This window comes from Ciona robusta, chromosome 1 (assembly GCF_009617815.1).
Source record: "Ciona robusta chromosome 1, ASM961781v2".
Taxonomy (NCBI): Eukaryota; Metazoa; Chordata; class Ascidiacea; order Phlebobranchia; family Cionidae; genus Ciona; species Ciona robusta.
This window is the reverse complement of record NC_143235.1, coordinates 13,661,584-13,685,874: the sequence shown is the minus strand read 5'-3', so window position 1 is coordinate 13,685,874 and position 24,291 is coordinate 13,661,584. Positions and strand designations below refer to the sequence as shown.

The window sequence follows — 24,291 nt, the reverse complement described above, 5'->3', positions numbered from 1 at the left end:
AAGAAAGTGACAATTATTGCCCAGGGTTTATAAATATAACATAGCCCGAAGGCATTTCTCGCATAAAGTGCGAATAAAAGCGCTAATTTCTTACCCTGCACCGGTATTGTCACAAACGTGCCTCACAGCGAAACACGTTTAGAAAGTGACTGCAAGGAAATATTATCCACAACAAAGTTTTAAACGTCATTTGTTCATACGGTGCGCTTAAACAACAGGCAGTAAAATAAATAAGATGAGAGTTATTGCCTCAGTGACGTTGTTTTGTTTTGCTTTGGGTCTTGTTTCGGCAACTGAAGTCGAAATGGCAGATATGAAGGTATAACTTGGACTATTATATAACTATAAGTAATATGTTTGAAGTATACGGTATAGGGTGGGAGAAGACGGGAAAATGTTAGCACATACTGATCGTGTTGTAAACAATGGCAACAGCAGTGTATGGTCGTCGTATGATTTTATATTTCTTTGAATACTCTTTGTTTTTTACCAAGTGGGAAGAGAAAATATATAAAAAGGTGTCCCATTTTTCCCCGCCCTACTATACTAATTTTATAAAGGAGTACATATGTAGCCTATTATAAGTACTTTAATCTCTCAGTATAAACTAAACCGTTGTAATGTGTACAACACTTGATACTCAGTTTGCAACCATATGATATGCATTCTACGTATTATACTGCGGCTCATTTCGTGGCAAAAAGTTTACTATACAGAACCAACTATAGAGATATCTCTATAAGCCGTGTTTTTTACTGTGGCAAACTTCGGATCACAATGGTTTCCATTTTCGATTGAATAAAAAAATTATGTAAACGTCCTAATAGTTATAAAAAGTCCTGTTCCAGCGTCTATGCTCTTATATTTTTTTCACTAACGACATTCGTGCGTTTTTTTTACAGTCACTGCAGGAAGTCATCGACGCAGGTAAGCAATCATTTTGTTTACATCAAGCACGAACTATCTATACATTGTGAAGTCCAGTGCATGCTATACTTGACTTGCACAACGCCTTCTAATTACTTGCCCTGCACTATCAGAAATGTTTACTGTAAAAGTCACTGGTAGCACTTGTTACGTGTATCACTTAAACATACGTGTATTTTCAAAATAAAACTAAACCGTTTGTCAATTCGTGGCAAGAAGTTTATACCAAGCACAAACTACCTATGCATTGTAAAGCAGAGTTCATGCTATACATGTCCAACGTCTTCTAAATATTTGCCCTGCGGTCAAAATCGAAACTTTATAAAACCTATATTTCGTGCACAACGAAAAAGATTGTTGTTTATGTTGGGTGGTGTATTTCCCATAGTGGTATTTTGGGAATCAGGTTAATCCATAAATTCAAATGACATATAGATTGTGCCTTGAGATATTCATATTTGATCTGAACATTGTGGTTTATCCAGTGTATTGTTCCTGCCATTCAAATAATATAGAAGGTTGGGAGAAGACGAAACACCTTTTGCACTAACTATGTACAAATATTTGGATCGTGTTGTAAGCGATTAACGACGGTCTATGGGAGTCGTAAAAATACGGTTTTATAATTTTTTAAAATGTTCTTTGCTAACTATAAAATGGGACAGCAATATAGAATGTAAAGTTGTCCCATCTTCCTCTATCCTTCTTTATAATTAATTCCACTAAACATTCATTGCAGCAACATCCACTGAAGTAGACACACTCTATAATGGAAAGTCATCAAGCATTCATGATATGCTGGTCATAGTAAAGGAGAAGACCAACATTGAAGCTTCTTATCTTGACAAAGTATTTGTGGAAGCTTCCAGCTCAAGGAATGTACAAGGTAGTGATGACGTCATTGTGACGTAAATGGAGTTGTCGTAAACGTGACGTCAACATTTCGAATGATACCCTTTAAGATGATAATATAAAACAGATGTCTTTAACCATAATATGACAAAGTTAGCGTACTAGTTTAGCAAATACTTGCCAAATTAGCTTTACTCGAACGATAAACCTACATTGAAAATTTAAATAGGTTACCTAATGTCTGTATGGGTTCTGAGAGTGATAAATAATCACCCACGTGTAAAAGCATGTTCTCAGCGGATAATTGTAAACCAAAGTGCCGTTTTATAAATGGGCCTTAATAGGTAGTGAAACACAATTGTTTAAATTCTTAATGTTTAATAATTTGATCCCTGGTACTTTTTTCATTCGCAGAGTTGAAGAAAGTAATGCTGGATATGACGAGTGCGGTCGATTTCATTAATGAAGTAATTAAACATTTTCAGTAAGTAATGTGCGTTTTAACAGTAACTTGCTTGACATGAAACATATGAGGTCCATGCATACAATCCGCGTGTCTGGCACATATAAAGTCAACCATGTTATAACTTCACAGTGAGCATGAGGTGTATGAATACACCATGTGTGTTTTGGTGTATAAGAAGTCACCCATGTTATAACTTGACAGTGGTCATGAGTTGCGTGAATACAGCATGTGTGTCTGGTGTATAAAAGACACCCATGTTATAACTCGACAGAAAGCATGAGTTGTATGAATACACCATGTGTGTCTGGTGTATAAGAAGTCACCCATGTTATAACTGGACAGAAAGCATGAGGTGAATGAATACACCATGTGTGTCTGGTGTATAAGAAGTCACCCATGTTATAACTTGACAGTGAGCATGAGGTGTATGAATACACCATGTGTGTCTGGTGTATAAGAAGTCACCCATGTTATAACTTGACAGTGGTCATGAGTTGCGTGAATACAGCCTGTGTGTCTGGTGTATAAGAAGACACCCATGTTATAACTCGACAGAAAGCATGAGGTGAATGAATACACCATGTGTGTCTGGTGTATAAGAAGTCACCCATGTTATAACTTGACAGTGGTCATGAGTTGCGTGAATACAGCATGTGTGTCTGGTGTATAAAAGACACTCAAGTTATAACTCGACAGTGAGCATGGCGTGTAACATTTCGGCAGTTTAGTTTATTCATGCAAATATTACAGAGCTAATCCAATGGCTGGAAGAAAAATAAGAAGCGACGAGTTGTAAGAAGAAAGCAAACAGATACAGCGTTTTTAAAATCTTGCTGCTGCGCATCTTGAAGTTGTATGACGTATAATACAAATTACATGAATAATGTTCACCAAATGCTTATTGTGTTGTTCAAGAAAAGATTAAATAATCACGAATTTGATAAACACAGTATACATATATAGCTACCTTTTATCGTTAAAAGGGCCGCCCTCCCAATCTGTTTCTGCAACTTTTAGAAGTTTTTGAATAAATTTGGTAGCTACGTCACTTCCCGGTAGCTCTAACTTTTTGACGACGAATACGTAATAAATAATCAGTGACGTAATATAGAAACATACGGGGAAAAGGTATATGGGGCTTGGGTCGTGCACAAGGGGTGCAATCACAAAGTAGAGAGAGAACACCACTGTTAGTATGGGAACAAATATTGGGACCTGGTAAAAGAAAAGGTTATTGTTTATGTTTATAAACGATTTGTTTTAGGTATAACGAACGATCTAAACAGATAAATGAACCTTATTTATTTTTTGCAGTCAAGTTACGACATTATAACACTAGTCGTTATAACACCACTGTTCCGTTTCACACGCTCTTCTTGCCTGATTGTACGACTTACCATCCGTTTCACAACTAAAGCGTATTGAGTCTATTAAAATTTAGCCCGGTCCAAAATGATGTTCATTTAAAACAAAAAACTTTATTTACCTTGTATGGTCTATGCAAGTTTGGCATCTTGTGTCTCAAAACAAGAAGACTAACTGCACTTAACCCGTAAAACGACCAAAACACAGATCCTTGTATGTATATGAGGGCATCGAAGTCACCAAGTATTATAAGAAATATGATGATTCCACCGTTTAATAAATTAGCAGGTACCGGGGTGTAATGATCGACGTGTATCATCCCGAATATCTAAATAGAGATTTAATATTGTATAGTGGGGTAAGACGGGACATCTTTAGCACATAATATATAACATATCCTGGTCGTGTTTTAAACAATTAACAATGATCTATGCAATATGAGATTCGTAAGAATAGGGTTTTATAATAATTTGAATGTTCTTTGTTTACTACCAAATGGGACGAGAAAACAGAACAAAATGGTGTCCCATCTTCTCCCGTACCGTATTTCTTTACTTTTGTTTATACTGCTATCCATATACGCGTACAAATGCCTGAAGTGTGATTAACCATCCTTGGAAAAAAAATCACAATTGCTCCAACCCAGCGGTTACTCATGGGTTGTCCAAGTTGTCAGTCACAGAAAGAAAATAACGCATCAAGTTTACCTTTGGTAAGTTACCGTCTCTAGCTGCGACAAAAGGCAGGCGGGCACGCAACAGGTAACCCCCGTTTTGAGATCCAACTATTGAGATGCATACAGATACAGGAATAATCCACGCGAACGAACCGAGGATCTTGTTGGCAAATACCACAGCGAGAGCTTTTGATGAGAGCATTTCTTCCACTGTTAAAACTGCAAAGTGCAAATTGAGTTTTTGATGGAATAGATGATATTACTTATTTATTCACTTGTGGTTTTAAGGTTTGTTTTATAGATATAGCTAACAATTAAGAAAAGTGTTTGGTGACCACTGGGTTGAAGCAACTTAAATGTCTTACCCAAAGACAAACATAAATGTACAAGCATCGGCGAGCCTCGTACCTCTTATTCTCTTGACCAAGAGGCAGACCAACCACTGCGTTCAAGTATAGTCGACTATTACATTCTATATGTGAAAGGTATGTCCGAAAAGTCACGCAATTGGACATGATATTTAGGCTACAGTTATATTAACAAGTATTTCATATGGTGTGTGAGGAGAGATGGGACATCTTTACCACATAATATCAAATATCCTGACCGTGTTTTAAACAAGTAACACAAGTCTTTGGGAGGTGTACGGTTTTATATTTCTTTGATTTTTTATGTGTGCTACCAAATGGGACGAGAAAATAGAATAATAAGGTGTCCCATCTCCCCCCCCCCTCATCTATCTTACCCGAGAAATATCCAATGTTGACGAGCAAGTAAACGGTCATTACTAACACCACGGACACGATAGAAGCGCGTGGCAACGTCCGCTGTACGTTGGAGATCTCTTCAGTAACAGAGTTAATGAAATGCCAACCGTTATATGCGAATAAACCTTGGTAGCAGGCTCTGCCTATGTCTGGTACTGTCAGGCCTTCAAAGTCTGATGAATCAAATGCATGCTGGAAGTTGTGGGTAGCTACCGGGTTGCCTTGGATCGCGACTACGATTCCTCCAGTTGCGATAACTAGCATAGCCAAGAATTTAGCAGCAGTGCATGTAAGTTGAAAATAAACTGATCCAGTTACGCTTCTGCAGTTGACATAGATGAGGACAAACGCAAGTGAAATTGCGAACAGTTTAATTACGCTTTCTGGCGGGTTGCATCCAATTGGGTAAAATGGACTTGACAAATACCGGGCGAAAATTAGTAACGTTGCAGGCCCTCCAGGATATATCGCTATTGAAGACCATATGTAAACGAAGGAGAACGCTGGCCCGAATGCAAGGTTAAAGTTTGTGAAATCACCTCCTGAAGCTTTCAACATTGTGCCAAGCTCACAGTAGCAAAGGGAGGAGCACATTGCAACTAAACCGCACACAACCCATATCACCAAACTTAAACCGACGCTCCCGTTCACAGATCTCAATACTCCGGTCGGAGAAATGAAAATCCCAGCCCCCACTATCATACCAGCTACGAGGGCAACGCTCGCAAAAAATCCGATCTTCTTTTTTAGTTCAAATTTCGTTGAACCGTCATCTTGATTCATATTGAACTAAATATTAATGTGTACACTAAAACTACAGAACACTGAAAATATAAATCGGCCATACACTATACATGCCGTAGGCTTAATATACTCTTAGGTATGTATTAGTGATAAAATACTCATTGAAAGAAAAGCATTATTATTTAAAGAGCATTTTTCGAATCACCTAAGAGTTAATTTGTGACCCAACGTTTTGCGATCCGATTTAAATTGACCAGAATACTTTTGAAACCTTTATAAGCAAGTTCAACTTGTAAAACGAGCTCAATCATATTTATAACATGCCTAACAGCATAAGTATACTTTACGCGATAGGTTAGTCAATATTTTGACAATGCCGACAAAACTTGAACTGCCTGCAGAATGCAAATAAAACTGATTATAGTAATTCTCTGCAACAACTTTTCTCTTTTATATTAGACCGAGTATACCGCAATACTCGTGGGGCATTATAAATGCAGGCTAAAGTTCCATTACACAATAAACTTCCTTGCTTTGCCGTCTGGTTAAGAGTTAGATGCAACTCTGTGTATTCGCAGCTAACCAAGCATTTCATTCTGCGGGATAGTGAACGTTACAGTTGAGGTATTCCACTCTACACGCTTCACTGAAATAAACTGCCTCGCCTAAGGTTAAACTCTCTTTTACACAAACGAACTCTTACGGTCGAATGGCTAGTATGCAAACCCAAACTTAGCTAAAACCGAACATATTGTAAATTATATTTAGTGCACAAAATAAATCAGCTGAAAGAGTTTTTGAGCTGAAAGAGCTTTTGCAAAAAGTTTCGTTAATCTGGCCCTGGTGATATATAGAACTCATATTGTTGGAGGATTCTCGTTACATTATAACAGAATACACCACGTTCTACGAATATGCAAAGATTTTTTCAAAAACTAGCGTCATAAACGAGACTAGTTTTTTTTGTTGCGCATTTTATAGCAAACCATCTCTGTTCTAGAAGAGCCGAAATTTATAATGCATTTATTCCACTATAATATTTTACTTTTTACTGAAAGTATTAACCCAAACTAAAAAGCGTAAATCTGCTGAATACCTATATGCATATTAAAGAATAAGTGTTAACTTAATCGCAAGTGACAGGCAACGACAGTAGTTATATTTACATTACACAGATGTTCTGTTTCACACGCGGTAACGCGAAGCGGTGCAGTGCAGTTTACCGCAATCGGCCCTAAGCAAATTGACATTGAACGAAAAAGTATAAAGTTAAAAAAGTGCCTTTTTTGTGTCAATGAAAATGTCATATAGTAGGGCGGGGTAAGATAGATACCGTTAACGCATAATATCCCATATTTTAATATTTCATTTTTTCGTTTATAAATACAAAAATGATTTTGAATTTTAGAAAGACATAAAAATATGTTTTTAAATTATTTTTTTGAATGCAACAGCGAAGAATAATAAAACAACAAAAATAAGGGAATTAGTGGTAAAACGTCAGATGTTAAAACACGCTATGGTTAGAAAGAACGGGAAAGAGCACCAGTTAAAAGGCGTGGCTGTTAAATGGTTGAATATAACTTGTTTATCTTCGCGTGGCGAGGCAACCACATTCGTTACAAACACCGGTGTTTTTTCATTGAACCCAATCTGCACGCTTTAAAAAATAACGCGATTCGGTATTTGATATCAACTCAGTTGTCACGCGTTAATTTGTTAATTAATCGGAAAAGGAGTCACATGACTTCTCTCAGCGAATCACCGATTGAGGAAGCCATGACGTCATTTCCGGACCGCGATCGTGCAGACTAAACCTCTCTGTTGCATCACAATAGGCTAGCTGTGCGCACGTAACAGACTGCAAAGTTGGCTAAGTTTGATCGAATTTTAAACTAAACGAACAAGATGGTAAGTTTATGTTATTTTACTAATCATAATTTTCGTTTTTGTCACATTATTAATACACCAGGACTAAAATACGAGTACGTAACATACAATATGTAAAGGCATGTTTTTGACAGCATGCGAACCGTATTGCATTTTAATAACACGCGGCAGGCACGTGAATATCTAAATAATACAGAGTGATATTACTCTTTTGAAATTATTAATATGTCTAAACTAAAGACAATGTATTGACATATGGTAGAGAAATATTCAAATACTCAATGGAAACTGTAACGGTATATTATGTTAACAACACGCAACAAATATGGACCATGCCATTTGGGCGAAATATATATCTATGATATACAATTTGCTGAGCTTTGTCTGCTATATATTTCGTAGAACCAAATCCTGAATGAATGAATGAATGAATGAATGAATGAATGAATGAATGAATGAATGAATGAATGAATGAATGAATGAATGAATGAATGAATGAATGAATGAATGAATGAATGAATGAAATTTATTTCGTCTCTTCGGTCACGATAGCGAAGAACAAGAGAGTTGACAAAAGCGAAAAGACAGGTAGTAACGGTAAAACAACAGTTGTTAAAACACGCTTATTGATAAAAAAGAAAGAAATATTGTTTTGGATAAAAGGCGTGACCGTTACACCCTACAGACGATACAATGTGAAAATTAAATAAATAACATTTAATTAAACATATTAAAGTTCTAATTTGAAGAAAAGTGTGCGTAAGGACACAACCCGTACAATGGGGGGAGTCGGCCTTAAAGAAGATTGATCCAAAGATTGGAGCATGATGAAAAAACAAAACCCCCAAAAAGAAATTCCACCAAAGTTTACAATAAACAGTTTCGAGTGCACACTTATGTAGGATTTAGAATCAAGTGCATTACATTAATACACATCACAGTATAAATAAACATTGGAATAGAAAACAAAACAAAAAAAAAACAATCATAATAACAAACAAAATGGAAAAGGGGCAGCAAGTATAATTTCGGATTTGTTGCAAATTGTTTGAATTTGTCCATTGTTGTTGTGGATCAATCCTTGTGATGCCAATCCTGACCCTATTTTTTTAATATACAATTTGCTGAGCTTGATTTTTGTCTGCTACGTATTTTGTAACACCAGATCCTGACCCTATTTTTTTTACAGAGAGAATGCATTTCACTTCATATTGGGCAAGCTGGCGTTCAGATCGGTAACGCATGTTGGGAGCTGTATTGCTTAGAACATGGGATACAACCCAACGGTTTGGTCAAAAGTGGAGACCAAAGCGACGCGGTTGGAACTTTCTTCCAGACTACGAACGGTGGTCGTCATATACCAAGAGCAATATTCGTTGATTTAGAACCAACTGTAATCGGTAGGTAGAAGCTTTTGAACAAGTGCAGTATATTTATTCTCGTGTGGCGGTGCAACGACAGTCGTTATAACACGGGGATTTCATTGTGGCTCACTTAAAGCTTACTGTATGAGTGTATGTTGTGTAATGTATTCCTAATCTATATGAATGAGTTTCGGCACGAAATGAAACCGGCCACTTTTGGTTAATATTTGTTCATCTGGTATAAGAACGCCGTATAAGTTGTATGTGGCAGATATACGACGTAAATTAATTTTAGGTAATCCTACTTAAAGTTAACTTGGTTTAGGTAATCCTACTTAAAGTCACTTGGTTTGGTGTTTTCCTTTTTATTCTTGATGTCTGGTCACATCTTAACCTTATACGATTTATTTACAGACGAGATTCGCACGGGTGATTACAAGGAGTTATTTCACCCTGATCAAATGATCACTAACAAAGAAGATGCGGCAAATAACTACGCTCGTGGTCACTACACCGTCGGTATGTTACTGGTAGTGTATGGGATGCGATATATATAGTAGGACGGGAAAAATGGGACACCTTTACCACATGAAATCTCAATATCCTAATCGTGTTTTATATAATTAACGACGGTCTATGAGAGTCGTGAGGAAACGAGTTTATAATTCTTTCAATGTTCTTTGTTTATTACCAACTGGGACGAGAAAATAAAATAAATAGGTGGCCCATCCTCTTCTCCCCTACCATACTATGGTTGCATTTATGATATGGGCCGCTGTTTACAGGTTTGTTGAAGATTATAAATTTTTTAATAAAGGCTATGTTTCAGGCATGTGAGGATAAACAATACTACATAAAATTAATATTATTGAGCTTTCAAATATTGTTTTTTTACAGGTAAAGAAGTTATTGAAAAAGTTACTGATCGTATTCAAAAACTCTCTGAAGGATGTGAAGGACTGCAAGGTTTCTTAATTTTCCACTCGTTTGGTGGCGGTACAGGGTCGGGGTTTACATCATTGCTGATGGAAAGGCTTTCGATTGATTACGGACGAAAATCGAAACTGGAGTTTGCCGTTTACCCGGCCCCGAAGGTTTGTAAGACTGTGGATATCGTAGATTCTTATTCGATTAAACTGACTCTATGCCTTGTTGCATAAAAGTGTGCCGTCTATTAGACCCCTAGCCGCTAGCCATATAGAATAGTGATTTCAAATTTTAATATTTACTTTTGATCTAACCTACAGATCTCCACTGCCGTTGTCGAGCCTTACAACTCGGTGTTGACAACACACACAACACTGGAGCATACAGATTGTGCGTTCATGGTCGACAACGAGGCAATCTATGATATTTGCACCAACAAGCTTGAAATTGGTCGCCCAATATACCAGCATCTTAACCGAGTCATTGCTCAGGTAATGAATTAAAGAATAAATAATTTTAAAAATGAATGAATGTAGGCCTAATTTTTTTTTATCCTCGCGTGACCAGAAAACGGCAGTTGTTTTAACACGAGTGTGCTGTTTTATACAGCTCGTGTCAGCTTACGAGTTGCCACGAATGTAACTTTGAGGGTGATCACCTATATAGAACGTATATTAAGACATAATCTTCTAACAGGTTGTTTCTTCAATCACTGCATCTCTAAGGTTCGAAGGATCATTGAACGTTGATCTAACAGAATTCCAAACCAACTTGGTGCCGTATCCACGAATCCACTTTCCGCTTGCCACCTATGCGCCAATCTTATCCAGCGAAAAGGCCAAACATGAACAGATGACGGTTGGTGATATCACCAACGCTTGCTTTGAACCAGCCAACACCTTGGTGAAATGCAACCCTCGTGATGGGAAGTACATGGCGTGTTGTATGTTGTACAGAGGTGACGTGGTGCCGAAGGACGTAACAGCAGCAATAGCAGCCGTTAAACAAAAACGATCTATCCAGGTAAACAAATTCACAACGTTTGATGGACCAGAGATACTTTTAACATATAGTTGTTTGGGGCAAGGTGGGTGCAGTAACATAATATCCCGCATTCTCTAACCGCATTTTAAACCATGAATTATACGCCCTTTAAAGTCCCTTTGATACAGCTATGCTATTCTGTAAATGTTTTTTATTTACTGCAAAAGATAAAAGAGAATACAAACATCATTTTGCCACAACATATTAAACTCGATATCGTCGAACAAGAAAAAAAAATGTTTAATAGTTGTCTCTTTCGCACACATAGCAAAGTTTAAGACAGGTTTTTCTAGATTTTAAACGCTACAACAAACTTATCATGAAACCAATTTTATTTCAAAGTATTTTCTCGTTACAGTTTGTCGATTGGTGTCCCACTGGTTTCAAAGTTGGGATCAACCATCAACCGCCTACACAAGTTCCGGGAGCAGACATGGCGAAACTAGGCAGAGCTCTCTGCATGCTAAGTAACACAACTGCAATATCAGAGGCATGGGCAAGGCTTAACCACAAGTTCGACTTGATGTATTCAAAGAGAGCATTCGTCCACTGGTAAGTTTAAATAAAACCTACGACAGTTGTTATAACATGGGAGTTCTGTTCCTTATACACTTCACTCACATAGACCGTTGTTAAATATTTAAAACACGATCGGTATATTTGGATATTGTGTGATAATGGTACCTTATCCCACCCTACTATATATCTTCGATCTATAGGTACGTTGGAGAGGGAATGGAAGAAGGGGAATTCTCGGAGGCGAGAGAAGACCTCGCTGCTCTTGAGAAAGATTATGAAGAGGTTGGAATGGACTCGACCGAAGACGGACAAGAAGACGAAGCCGAAGAATACTAGAATATTCACCCTATGTGATGTAATACACCCTACACAACTGCTATTATTCGCAAAATTACTAGAATATTTACTCATGTATGACATAAAAAACCCATTGTATTACGTAAGTCACTTAACACACTTGATACAGTTTGTATTACTTGCCGAAGATAACCATTGTAAACTTATATAATATTTGCAAGAAAAGGAGTTTATTCTGGAAAACTATAACGTTGCATTTTATTGTAAAGTTTTAAACCAGAGCGCCATAAAAAGCGAAGTGTCTTTAATATATTTATAGCTTTGCTTTTCAGCCCTTTTGCCCCACCCAAATTCCAACAAAAAAATGTAGTTTTCCCAACTTTTTTGTGACTACGTGAATTTACTTTTACAATACAGTAAAAGTCAAAGGCTTTGTAAACTACAATTTAACGACTCGACAAGATCAAATAATGGTCCATTTTAAGTAACGGCCAAAAGGTTTAAAAGCAATGCTATACAAGTATATTGACAAGATATTTGATATTATGTACATGCGACAACCTTAACACAAAATATTTCTAAAAAAAAACAATTTGAAAACCTATTTTTGTGTACATTAAAGTCAAATAGCTGGTCCAATGTATTTAAGAGATATAATATATTTCATTTTGCCACAAATATGTAGCCAAGTTGCACATGAATATAAAATAATAAATACCATAAAACAATATGAAAATGTGGTATTTCCGTGAGAATATATTTATTTAAAACAAAGGAATTACGTCATATCCGCCCTTCAAAAGCGTCGACTTTGACCTGTTAAATCACAATGGGCGCTACTGCATTAGAATAAAAACCAAATTTAAATTATTTTGGTTGGTTTTAAAGAGAAGTAAAGAATATGGTGAGATTTTTACACTAATGGTAAAATACTTTATACAGTTTAAATACTTTATACATATGCTAAGTTTTACCCGTAGTGTGTTCTGTTCTTTCAAAGCAATTATCGGAGATTTTAGGAGTTTTACAAAGCCTGTTTTAGTTGTCGTCCTGATGTTAATTCTCTTTTGTCGGTAAAATAATCTCATCTTCGTTACTGATTTGGAGAAATAAATAAAAATGCTGCATATTATGTGTGTATATCAGCAACATAAATTAATCTGACCTTTGTTGAAAAAAGTTTCTATATATTAACTGAAATATAAATGCTGTATAATAGGAGTCTATATTAGCAACAAAACGAGTCGTTAAAATATCATTTTTCAGAGCGAAATAATATCCATTCACGTTGGGGAAGCAGGGCTACGGGTTGGACAACGTTGTTGGGAAATATATTATGCAGAACATGGTATTTTAAAAGATGGTATCACAGATGGGGCTACTTTACAAAGCAACAGTCCTAATGCTTTCTTTAATAAAACCGAAAGCGGGGCTTATGCTCCAAGAGCGCTTTTTGTTGATATGGAGCCGACAGTTATTGGTATGACTATGAACAAACTTCTGTATTGTAATTACTCGTTAGGTTTGAGTAGAGCGTCGTTTTTGTGTTTTTATTCTTAGCTTTTTTATTGTTTTATTTGGTGGCAAACAAGAAATATCTTAGATTTATAAAACCGTATCCTCACGACTCCCATGGACCATTGTTAATTGTTTAAAACACGATCAGGATATCTGGGTATTATGTGCTTAAGGTGTCCCGTCTTTTCCCAACTTAATATATAACTGTATTCTCGTGGATTGTAAATACACAGAACTCATTATAAGTTAGGTTTACTTTAATGCGAGTTTAGCCCACACGCCCTATTTTACTCAAGTAGTTTTCACCCGTAGATTGTTTTAACGACTGTCCTTTTGCTGCTGATATCACACAAATTTCCCTTCTTCGCCATTTGAACTAACTTAATCTTCGTTAGTGTATCCGTTAAGAAGAAAAACCGATGATGTTATTTATTTAAAGATGATATTTGTGTTGGTGATTACAAAAATGTGTTCCAACAAGTCGTTGGAAAGGAGGATAGTGGAAGTAACTACGCACGTGGAAGCATTTCAGTTGGTAGGTATAATAAAAACGTTATGATACAAATAACATAAATGGTAACTCGAAAGCTGGCACGAGGTGTATGAAACAGAACACCTGTGTTATAAGGATGATACCATCCCGCTTTGAACCGAGTATCTTATAATCTAAAAGGCCCGAATATTATTTAGTTTTTATATTTTTTGACGTCTTTCAGGGGGGAATTACTGTGATTTGATAACGAATAAGATAGCAAAGATTGCAGAGGCATGCGACAACCTGCAGGGTTTTATAATTTACCATTCTGTGGGCGGGGGAACAGGGTCGGGTACTACGTCATTGGTTATGAGAAAACTTTCAGAATTATACCCGAAGAAAACAAGAATGGAGGTCTCTGTTTATCCGTCGCCTAAGGTAAAATTAAGTTAGAGAAATAGGTCAAGCAGGAGGAAAAAATATAAAATAAAATTGTGATAGCTTTTCCTGTTTCTGTAATTATACTAAAACACGTAAATATACGTGGTAACATGAAAGTGGGCACAAGGTGTATGATTCACGATCAGAATATCTGGATATTATGTGCTAAAGGTGTCCCATCTTCCCCCAGCCTACTATATATAACATAATTTCATAAGGTAATGAGCCAATTCTTGTTTAGGTCTTATTTCAAATTGCCTGTTTGTAGATTCTCATAAAAATACAACAAAACAATTTGTTTAAACTTTTCATCTCAAGATTTCTACGTCTGTGGTGGAGCCCTACAACGCTGTATTGGCAACACGGGACAGCATGTTATACGCAGATGCTTCGTTCGTTCTGGATAACGAGGCCGTTTATGAAATGTGTAAAAACAAACTTGGCATCGAAGAGCCAACTTACAAGAATATAAACAACGTTATGGCTCAGGTAATATTGAAAAATATCATTTTGAGGTCATCGATATTTTGATGATGTCATCAACAAAAAATATTAGGTTGATGATAATTTACCCTGTATAAACTTCTTAAAGAACGTTTTGCTCAAACTGCTATATAGCTTGGCTGTAAATCCAACAGGCTGTACAGCAAGTGAATACTGCTTTTAATCCTGTATAAATTGCGCTGTGTATTACTGGAAGAATTTGACTTTCCAGTTTTATTGTTAGGTCGTATCCACAGTGACGTCAAGTTTAAGGTTTGAAAGCTCTATCAATGTTAGTCTCAGCCAAATGCAAACTAATCTGATCCCGTATCCGAAAATGCATTTTATTACTTCATCGCTTGCACCAATGACGTCATCAGCGAACGACATCGAATCGATGACGCTTAATGACGTCACAAATGCTTGCTTCGATCGCCAGTTGGCGTCAGCGAACTGTGACGTCAAGAACGGTAAATTTATGTCTTGTAACGTGATGTACAAAGGTGACGTCACGACTGGTGACGTCAGTTCGACAATAGCGGAGCTAAGAAAAGACCAAACGCTGAAGGTAATAAACTTTATGAAATGGGAACTTATTTAACAAATATAGAAAAGCAACCTTTGAGTGGTATTTTTAAGAAATGCTACAACAACAACTAATTCTATATAAGGCGCCAAGGCATGAAGATGACCCGGGATTAAGGCCAGAGTTTGCCAATTCATCGATAAATGACAAACCGCAGTGTAGTTTCAGAACCAATATAGCTTAAATCACATATTTCATAGACTTATTTTTTATAGTTGGATGAATTTGGTCCTGATCGCCTAAAGACTGGAATCTGTCACGGAGCAACAAAAGTGTTGCCAGATTCAGGATTCGCTGATTATAAAAGGAGCGTTTGTATGATGGCAAATAATACTGGCATCACTGATGTGTTCAAGATATTGGAAGACAAGTTTGATTTGATGTTTTCGAAGCAAGCGTATGTTCACTGGTAAGAGAAAAAAATTGACTGGACATTGCATTTGTGCGTTACCCCTATTGTTACTATAGTATAGAATGGGAAAGCAGGGCGGAGGAATCCTCTGGTTCGACAGCAAAATTTATTACAATCGGTCTAAACCCGATACAGTTTATGGCTGACAATTTGGACAATTCAGTTTAAGTGTCTTGTTCAATGCACAAACACGCACAAAATGACACTATCAAGCTTCGAACCCAGAATCCGTGGATTGTGATAAATCCTTCTAAACGCTTAACCCAATATTCAAAATCAAATGGAAAGCATGCCAACACTATAATAATAATAAAAATAATAATATATAAGTTTATTTGTCTTTTCGATTAGCCAACGGTGGAAGATTGTAAAATATTTTTAACAAAAGGACAGGATATAGTGAAAACACCGGTGGTAAAAAGAAAGAAATATTTTAAACCTTTTGAACTGAAAATGTTATATTCCAGGTACGCTGCGGAAGGCATGCAGACAGATGAATTTGAAAGTGCACGAACAGATTTGACATCATTGTTAAAATATTACGAGCAAGCGGGAGTCAATACAGGAGTTGAATCAGGATACTGATTATTGCTATTCCAACATATTTAATTTGTGATTGTTTGTTGTAACAGAGAAAAATACACACAAAACTGAAGTTCAAAATTTACTTAATATAGGGTGGGGGACGACGGGACATCTTTAGCACATAGGCCTACTATTCTGATCGTGTTTTATTTTTTAACGGTCAGTAGCAGTCGTAAGAATAACCTACGCTTTTATAATTCTCTGCATGTTTTGTTTATTATGAACTGGGACGAGAAAACAGAATGAAAATGAGCTTCACCTTACTATACAAAAGTATGCCTAAACATTTCAGAAACGTGTGTAAAACCAAATATCCTATAAGATGGTCAGAAAATTCTCCCCCGTTGCTCGAAAATCAATGGTAGGAAGCAATGTAATCTACCAATGTATAGTTATATATACATTGGTAGGAAGGCACCTCTGTGGTTAAAATGATAAATATTAACCTGCTGATGTAAAAGTATAAGTTATTAATACATGGCTAGCGTAAACGTTAGTATGAAATATAATAAATTGATAACAAACAGAAGATAGATTACCGTCAATATATTACGACATCAAACTTTGATCTTGCTTAAGAACTAATTTATTAAACTTCGTTTTCTATTTAGCTAAGCTTTCTTCATATGTTCTCACCCTTTAAATAAACTGACTAGAGCGGTCTCACTACAACCTTATTTTTGTCACTGCGCTACTAAAAGACCCCTTAAATTTTGCACACTTTGTAGCTTAAAGATCATTGAAAAGACCAGCAAGCAGTTTCAGTGCTCATAGCTAAATTAAAATTCAATAGATAATTTGTAGAGAATAACCATTTATTCAACCTGCCATAAATATTTGATGTGTTAACTGCCTTTGCAGTGGTTTTAATGCAATAAAACAAGTCCTATGTTTAATGTTTATGAAACCAAGTAGGGTTGTTGAAATACAAAAATACCAGAAGAACATCAACAAAAGATTATGGTTTGTTTCCAGCAAGAAATGTGAAGTAAATATGCATAGAGATACTTGCACACAAAAGGGAACATAAATAAAAAAAGGAAAAATATTCTAAAAGAAAATCAAACTCCAGTTGACAACTTGTACTATGGGAAAAAACTTTAGTTTTGTGGCTGTTCGATTAAATTTGAACCTGATTTTGCAATAAATTCATTCAGTTCTTCGTGCAAATTTTCCTCCCAGCGTCGTCCCATACCACCAATACTTTGTTGGAATGAATTAATTTCTTTCATCGTGTTCGTGGCTAAGGTTTGCATCTCTTCAATCGGCGCTGACGCAATTCTTTCAACTTCTTCTCTTACTTGGTTGATCACATATTCTATCCCTTGTCGGCCCTGGGTTTAAACAACTTGATTAAAAACCAACAAAAACAACGAAGTATTGGTAAAAGTCTAAACATATATTAAACGCTAAAAACAAGTTAAAAATAAAATTCTTAACCTTTATTTTTTTAAAAACAAATTTAAAAGTTTTGTCTACAAAGGGTTGTGTGAATAAAAAAACATAAAAGAATTATGTTATATTACATATTCACTAGAATGCACCAAAAGTTTTTAAATTTCATTTACCACAAGGGGGCGACAAACCAATATAGAGTATCAGGATTTTAATCTGATTAATCCAAAATACCCTAATTAGTTATAAGCTAAAAACAAAGCAATTTAAATACACCAGATCTGGATTTAGCATTATTTATGTGAGTACATTACAGTTGCTGTAAATAGATACTGCTGGTATGGTTTACAAATAATACAGCGGAGACTTTAACCATATAACCTAAAATACCCTGTTGTAAGCAGAGGACACTAAAGAGATTTAATTAATCCAGATCTAAATTTAGCATCAGGTAACACACAACTAATGTGAGTAGGGATGGCTGGTTTTGATTACAAAGGGGTGGAATGTGGGCGTGTTAGGTCCATGGCAGAACTATGGCCTGCGCGCCTGCCAATACAGTATTATATGACTGGAGCCATGGTACTGTACTGAAGTTGGTGCTTCTGCCTCCTAACTTAGAGGTTAATGGTTCAAGACTTGCCGTTGCAACTATTGTGAGGGTATATGTATGTGGTAACTGGCGCAAGATGTAGGAACTAGAACACCCATTAACAGTAGACGGCTTGCAACGAAAGGATAAACAACTTTCATTTAATTATATATTGTAATAATAAACCGAGTGATGATAGTAGATTAGTAAGCACCAACCTTCACAGAGGCCGCCATCATAGTTGTCCCCATGGCATTTTCAAAGAAGCTTACAAAAGACAAGTTCTTGCAAGTTATGTGCCATTGCTGTTTCAATACAGTCCTGTATAAATAAAGAGAAAAAATGGTTTAAAAACACGCATTTTACATGAAATATTGTATCTAGAAGTTTATAGCTTGATGTTATTGCTTAAATCCCAGCCCCAAAGGTTCCAACACTGTGTAAGACCTCACTCATAGAGAACAGAATGAATTAAACCAACATTACAAAAGGGATTTAGGTTATTGTGGATTTAACTATTGTTAACAGAATAATGGGCCAAATTGGGGTCAGATCTCAGGTATGGCATGCCTTTGTAGACCTCACCAATAGCCACCCATATAAATAAAAAAAAGATTTAACTATAGAAAAAGAGAAAACTATGTCAAATTTCATGTAATGTTCATACATTGATATTGTTAAATGTTACATTGCAGTATAACTATGACAAGAGTGACACATAGGAAATGTAGATTCGTGCAGATCATCACAACACAAAACTTGTTTATCAAAACAACAACTACGTATGAAACATACAACAGATTTTCGGAATCTTCCATGAAATTATAGTAAAGACTTTATTAGTATTAATACTGTGTTATGGTGTGCAATAATCTAAAAACTGGTGCAATTATAAACAAACTTAAAAAATAAATCCGAATTCAAATGCAGATGTAGTACTAGTATGCGTATCATTAATACTAATATCAAAATACATTGCAAAACTAAAAGTGATTTTACAACCATTACAGCGATATTAAGACTTTAAGTTCTCTTTCAAAAATTACCTTAATATAAAGAATGGCAGTCTAACATCAATGTTAACAGACATTGCGTAACATAAAACACCCTAAAACTTCAGAATATTTTAAACTATTAATGCCATGTATGGTATCATATAGCTGTCAATTTATGTAACTAGATACTAAAATTAGATGCAATTCCTTTTTTGCAACTGATCATTTATAGAAAATGAGACATTGAGATGAAACAGCTACTCACATGTTAGGGTCTGTTGCATGAGGCTGGTAAACCAGTTTTTCATCAACAGTAATGTAATCCATGAAGTTGTACTGCAAATAAAAGGACAATAGTTAGGCATCATTTCCTGGTTTAAATTTTAAGTGATAGGTCCCATAGCGCCGTGGTTCCCAACACGTGGGGCGCGACCCAAAGTTGGGTCGCCTGATAATTTTTTTGTGTCGTTTGGTTTTGTCAGTTTGTCATAGTTGCGTTTAAATTAAAAGTAACTTGCCTATTAAACATTGCAACAGGCGGTGGTGAACAACCTAAAAATGTTACAGAAGTAGAACTGATTCATATTTACGATGTTTTCCTCAACCAGGCAGCATGTTTATTACGTAATAGGAGGGATTCACACGTGGATTCATTGCATCATAATAGCGATTGTTTGACCTGGCAATTAATTACGACATAATAGCAATTCACACGTTGATTGTTTGCGTCATAATAGCGATTGTCCCCTTGATTATTTAGCTTGCAGGTGCTTGAAAACAGTTTGGATATTTGCTTTTTAAGTAAAGTATACAAATGTTTGCAAAAAATGCTTTGTACGCGCGTAAAGCAACGCCAAAACTCACCGATAGCCAGCGAGCACAGCTATAGCTCATTAGTGATTTGATAAACATATTATTTTCTGAAAAAGTTAATGCTTTTGCAGTGCTGCTTGTTAGGAGTTAGTGGTTGGGAGTTAGGGGTTAAGAGTTAGGGCTGGATTAAGCAGGGCTTTAACTAACATAAAACACTGCGAAAACAGGATTATAACGTACTGTAACGTACGTAATATATCACTATTGTGACGTAACATACCGCTAATGTGACGTAATAAAGCGTTAACCTTACGCAGGTCAGGCAAATTACGGTGACGAAGCATGTTTTCGCGCATTTTTAAAGTTAATTTTAGACACGAACACCCGAATTTTTTGCAAAAATAATTAAACAGTGGGTATCACTGTATCAGTAAGGTCTATAAGACATTTAGAAACCAAAATTGTCACTGACCACCAGCTAAAGGATTACCCGTTTGCAATGCAATCTTGTATGGCTTTTAAAATTTTACGACAATATATGCTTGGGTCGCAAGATTTTACCGAACTGAATTTATTTTTAAAATGGGTCGCCTTAAAAACGAGTTGGGAACCACTGCCATAGCGTATCATGTTGTGGGTCTGTGGGACCTCGCCCCTATGGAACAGGCATCATAGGCAAAACCATGTAAGCATTAGGTGAAAACTTTTGAAACAGGGGTGACGGCCCTGACACGTGATAACAAATGTTTTAGAACCCCAGTTTTAGTCTAAATTAGCTTTTAATCTGCTGTTAAGTGTCTCCGAACAAGCAGAGCTCAAGTATATTTATGTGGTTGAGGACATGCAGCTTTAACAAGTCATGGAACACTAGATTTAGTCCACAGTTGGCCTGTAACCTGTTACTTCTGAAGTATATTATACATTGCCAATTTTTTGAATTTAGAATTTAAATTTTTTTTTTTTTTAAGTACTAATGTACCATTATAGGCCTATATGAGCATCAAGAAACCATGTATACTTGATAAATAAACGTACTACATTATGTTACTAATAATACAAAACATACATTTCTTGAGCTGAGTTCGAATGACCTTTCTTTTGGATCAAGGACAGAATATTCAATCGCATGAAAAGTTTTTTTCATGTCGAGCCCTGCTACCTAAACATGGAAACAATACAGTAACTATATTAAGCACAAAAGTGTAGTATATATATCATATATGTACTCTGTACTGTGAGCTTATAGTTTTTTTTATAAAAATCAACAACACATTTAGTGGTTAAATAACTCTGGGTGACGGCAAACTCTGGGCCGAACCTAAGATCACACGGTGTGCCATGCTATATGACTTCGCCCAGTAGAATGGAAAATGTAATAGACAAAGACATGCAATAACACCATGGAAAAATGTATATATTATTTTCAAAGTAAAAAAACTTTAAAAAATTAACAAAATTATCTATTACATTATATACATGCACTTAAACAATTTAAAATTTAAAATCCTATTGAAATAATTAAATCATTTATTTTCAACTTTGTCTCACTTTTTCAATAAGATTGAGGTAGGAGTTTGACCATAGAGATGATATAATACGTTGTGAACACAATCTTCCTTTTTCATCTACTTTACGTTCGAAGACATCTGTCCCAGTGACATTGGGAGATTCTGGGTTCGGATATTTTCTTAAAGCGGCTTCAACCACTTTTTCCCAAGGGTGGCTGCAAAAAAACAAATAAATAAACACAAAATATTTAGAAACAGTAAATAATATAAAGCAGTGGTTTCCAAACTCTAGATCTGGGCCAAGTACATCAGACCGACATTTTCAATTAGGTTCTGAAGTACCTTATACTTAACAGAGGACTTTGGCATGGTAGTAGTCCTTAGCTACAGAGCTGTTTGAACAAATTACATATTTACAATGTGTGGTAAACCACAAACCGGTATTAAATACACAATAACAGAACTTTAAATTACCTGAATACATGTTCATCAAATGAAAAAAATACCATCTTACGACAACCAACAAGACAAGAACAATAATTTACCTAATTTTATATAACACTTAAAATACACCAAGTTTGTGCAAAGTACCTAAAAAGACAGATAAATATTAGCTACCGAAAATACACAACACAGTCATTTATATTAGTATAGGCCTAACCTAACACACGTGCTAATAACTTTTAAATTAAAGGCACTGAAGCACTTCATACTGTATAATACCACATTCACACTTTATGCTATGCTAATATGTTTAATAACCTTAAAATTACCATATAGGTCATGCTATGCCAATTATTTACACAAGTTACACTGCAAAGTGCGTGACATTGTGACAGTGACATTGTGACAGACTCCGACTACTGACTATGTAACAAACTTTTCGATGTTTTGCGGATATATATGAAATAGGGTATATAATTATATAGCAGTTAATGCTTAGTTAGTTGGTTATTTTAGTTTAAATCAGCATGTTCTAAACAAACAAGAAAAACATGCAGCAATAAAGTAATTACTAATTAATTAGACATAAAAAGCTTACTAATTTTATAAGTTAAGCAGTTGATTTAAATTAAATGATATTTAAAGTCAACTTTACAGTTTATACCTTAAAAAACCACTAGCAAACAAGTTTAAGCAGTCTGGCAATAACCGGCAAAAAAAAAGGCTGATAGTTAAAGGCTTACTGACTGAACTATGAAACTGTTCTATAATCCTAAACTACGTCAATGTAAAAATTAAGTCTGACGTCATACAGAATATTACTAATTTCAAGTACGAAGAAACTTTTTTAAAGCTTTTATTTCGAAGACCAAAACGACTGAACCGTTCATGATAATAACACTGTGTTGAACTGAGAATAATGTTTATGAAATAGACTAATCGTATCAAGCTCGTTGATCATATGCCCTGCGTCACGTTTACTTAAATCATCTAATGCATTTTACAATGATACAGCAACTTATATAAGAGATATAGCGTATCATATGTGACTAAACTTTTACGTCATGCCGCGCTTAGGACGTTTCAAAGGTCGATTGCGAAATTTGACTTACGCAACGTGACGCAATCATCCGTGATGTAGAACACAAATATTTCCAAAGGGGAGAAATTTTATTTCTTCGATAAAAGTAACGAAGATCCTGTTAATTAAACCATAGTTTAATAATACAACTTCTTCTTTATTAAACTATGATTGACCAAACGAGTAAATATTACTTGCGGGTGAATATTACTTAAGAAAAAAGTGCCAAACAAAGGCGTGATTGCTAAACCTACAAAACGGTGTATAGTCGGGTGGGGGAAGATGAAACACCTTTAGAACACAAATTCCAAATTTCCTAATCTGTTTTAAACCATTACCAACGATATATGGGAGTTGCAAGGATACGGATTTATATTCTTCGAATGTTCTTTGTTCACCAAATCGGACGAGAAAATAGAATGAAAAGTTGTTCATTTACCCTCACTCTACTATATACATGAAAAAAAATAGTCACCCAGTTGCATAAGTTACATACGTGGTAATTGTAAGCACACGAAGCGTATGAAAAGAACACCGGTGTTATAACGACTGTCGTTGCTCCGCCACGGGAGGGTAAATAAGTTACATTTATTCATTTAGCACTTGCCTAGTGCTTTAAATATAAATAGCTTTTAATTTAAAACAATTTTTAAATCAACGTGTGAAACGTACGTACATTAAAATATCAACGCATCCCAATAAAATAGTTATGAATGACTACGTAAAAATTATTGTCAAATTCTCCTTGGTATTAAAAAACATTATTTCCTTATGAGGAAACCGCAAACTTTCTCTGTGTTCTGGACTACGATGAAATTTGCTGATCTTTGTCACCGTCTTGCGGTCGGATTACTTAAAGATAAATGAACACGAGAAAGGATAACATGTGACGTGTATGCAAATTAACATTCCGTAACGAATGTTTACAAGAAAGTGTATTCTTTAAAGTAAATAGCGGTATAGTGGGCACGCCTTTTACCTATTTACTGTGCCTATGTTTTAACCATTTTTTTAACGACGTACGTTTTGTCGCTCTATTACTGTAGGCTGTAGGGGTGTGGAGAGGTTTTAGGCACCTTAATTCAAAATGTCTTAATAATGTTTTTAACTGTTAGTGTCGCGGGG

The 24,291-nt window shown here is 35.7% G+C and overlaps 5 protein-coding genes across 5 annotated transcripts; 3 read left to right on the top strand and 2 right to left on the bottom strand.

Moving 5' to 3' along the window:
• The first annotated feature begins 107 nt into the window (after positions 1 to 107).
• Positions 108 to 3,140, top strand: LOC149743513 (uncharacterized). Its single transcript, XM_089885667.1, has 5 exons — positions 108 to 319; positions 903 to 927; positions 1,667 to 1,813; positions 2,194 to 2,263; positions 2,996 to 3,140. The coding sequence occupies exons 1-5, from the start codon at positions 236 to 238 to the stop codon at positions 3,039 to 3,041; spliced, it is 372 nt and encodes a 123-aa protein (XP_089741793.1). The 5' UTR covers positions 108 to 235; the 3' UTR covers positions 3,042 to 3,140.
• Positions 3,014 to 5,905, bottom strand: LOC149743512 (b(0,+)-type amino acid transporter 1-like). The gene is made up of 4 exons (XM_089885319.1): positions 5,032 to 5,905; positions 4,318 to 4,505; positions 3,732 to 3,938; positions 3,014 to 3,460 (listed from the first exon to the last, which is right to left on the bottom strand). Exons 1-4 carry the CDS (start codon positions 5,834 to 5,836, stop codon positions 3,209 to 3,211), a joined length of 1,452 nt encoding a protein of 483 aa, XP_089741445.1. The 5' UTR covers positions 5,837 to 5,905; the 3' UTR covers positions 3,014 to 3,208.
• Positions 5,906 to 7,572: 1,667 nt separating this feature from the next.
• LOC149743511 (tubulin alpha chain-like) lies at positions 7,573 to 12,574 on the top strand. Its single transcript, XM_089885331.1, has 8 exons — positions 7,573 to 7,708; positions 8,877 to 9,087; positions 9,466 to 9,570; positions 9,949 to 10,145; positions 10,299 to 10,469; positions 10,675 to 11,001; positions 11,381 to 11,574; positions 11,742 to 12,574. Exons 1-8 carry the CDS (start codon positions 7,706 to 7,708, stop codon positions 11,875 to 11,877), a joined length of 1,344 nt encoding a protein of 447 aa, XP_089741457.1. The 5' UTR covers positions 7,573 to 7,705; the 3' UTR covers positions 11,878 to 12,574.
• On the bottom strand, positions 12,052 to 22,403 carry LOC149743509 (PRELI domain containing protein 3A-like). The gene is made up of 6 exons (XM_089885589.1): positions 22,116 to 22,403; positions 21,682 to 21,856; positions 21,200 to 21,292; positions 19,586 to 19,656; positions 18,544 to 18,646; positions 12,052 to 17,672 (listed from the first exon to the last, which is right to left on the bottom strand). The coding sequence occupies exons 1-6, from the start codon at positions 22,148 to 22,150 to the stop codon at positions 17,439 to 17,441; spliced, it is 711 nt and encodes a 236-aa protein (XP_089741715.1). The 5' UTR covers positions 22,151 to 22,403; the 3' UTR covers positions 12,052 to 17,438.
• On the top strand, positions 13,300 to 16,407 carry LOC149743510 (tubulin alpha-1 chain-like). The gene is made up of 7 exons (XM_089890221.1): positions 13,300 to 13,360; positions 13,796 to 13,891; positions 14,073 to 14,269; positions 14,591 to 14,761; positions 15,000 to 15,323; positions 15,557 to 15,750; positions 16,221 to 16,407. Exons 1-7 carry the CDS (start codon positions 13,300 to 13,302, stop codon positions 16,336 to 16,338), a joined length of 1,161 nt encoding a protein of 386 aa, XP_089746347.1. The 3' UTR covers positions 16,339 to 16,407.
• Positions 22,404 to 24,291: the final 1,888 nt, after the last annotated feature.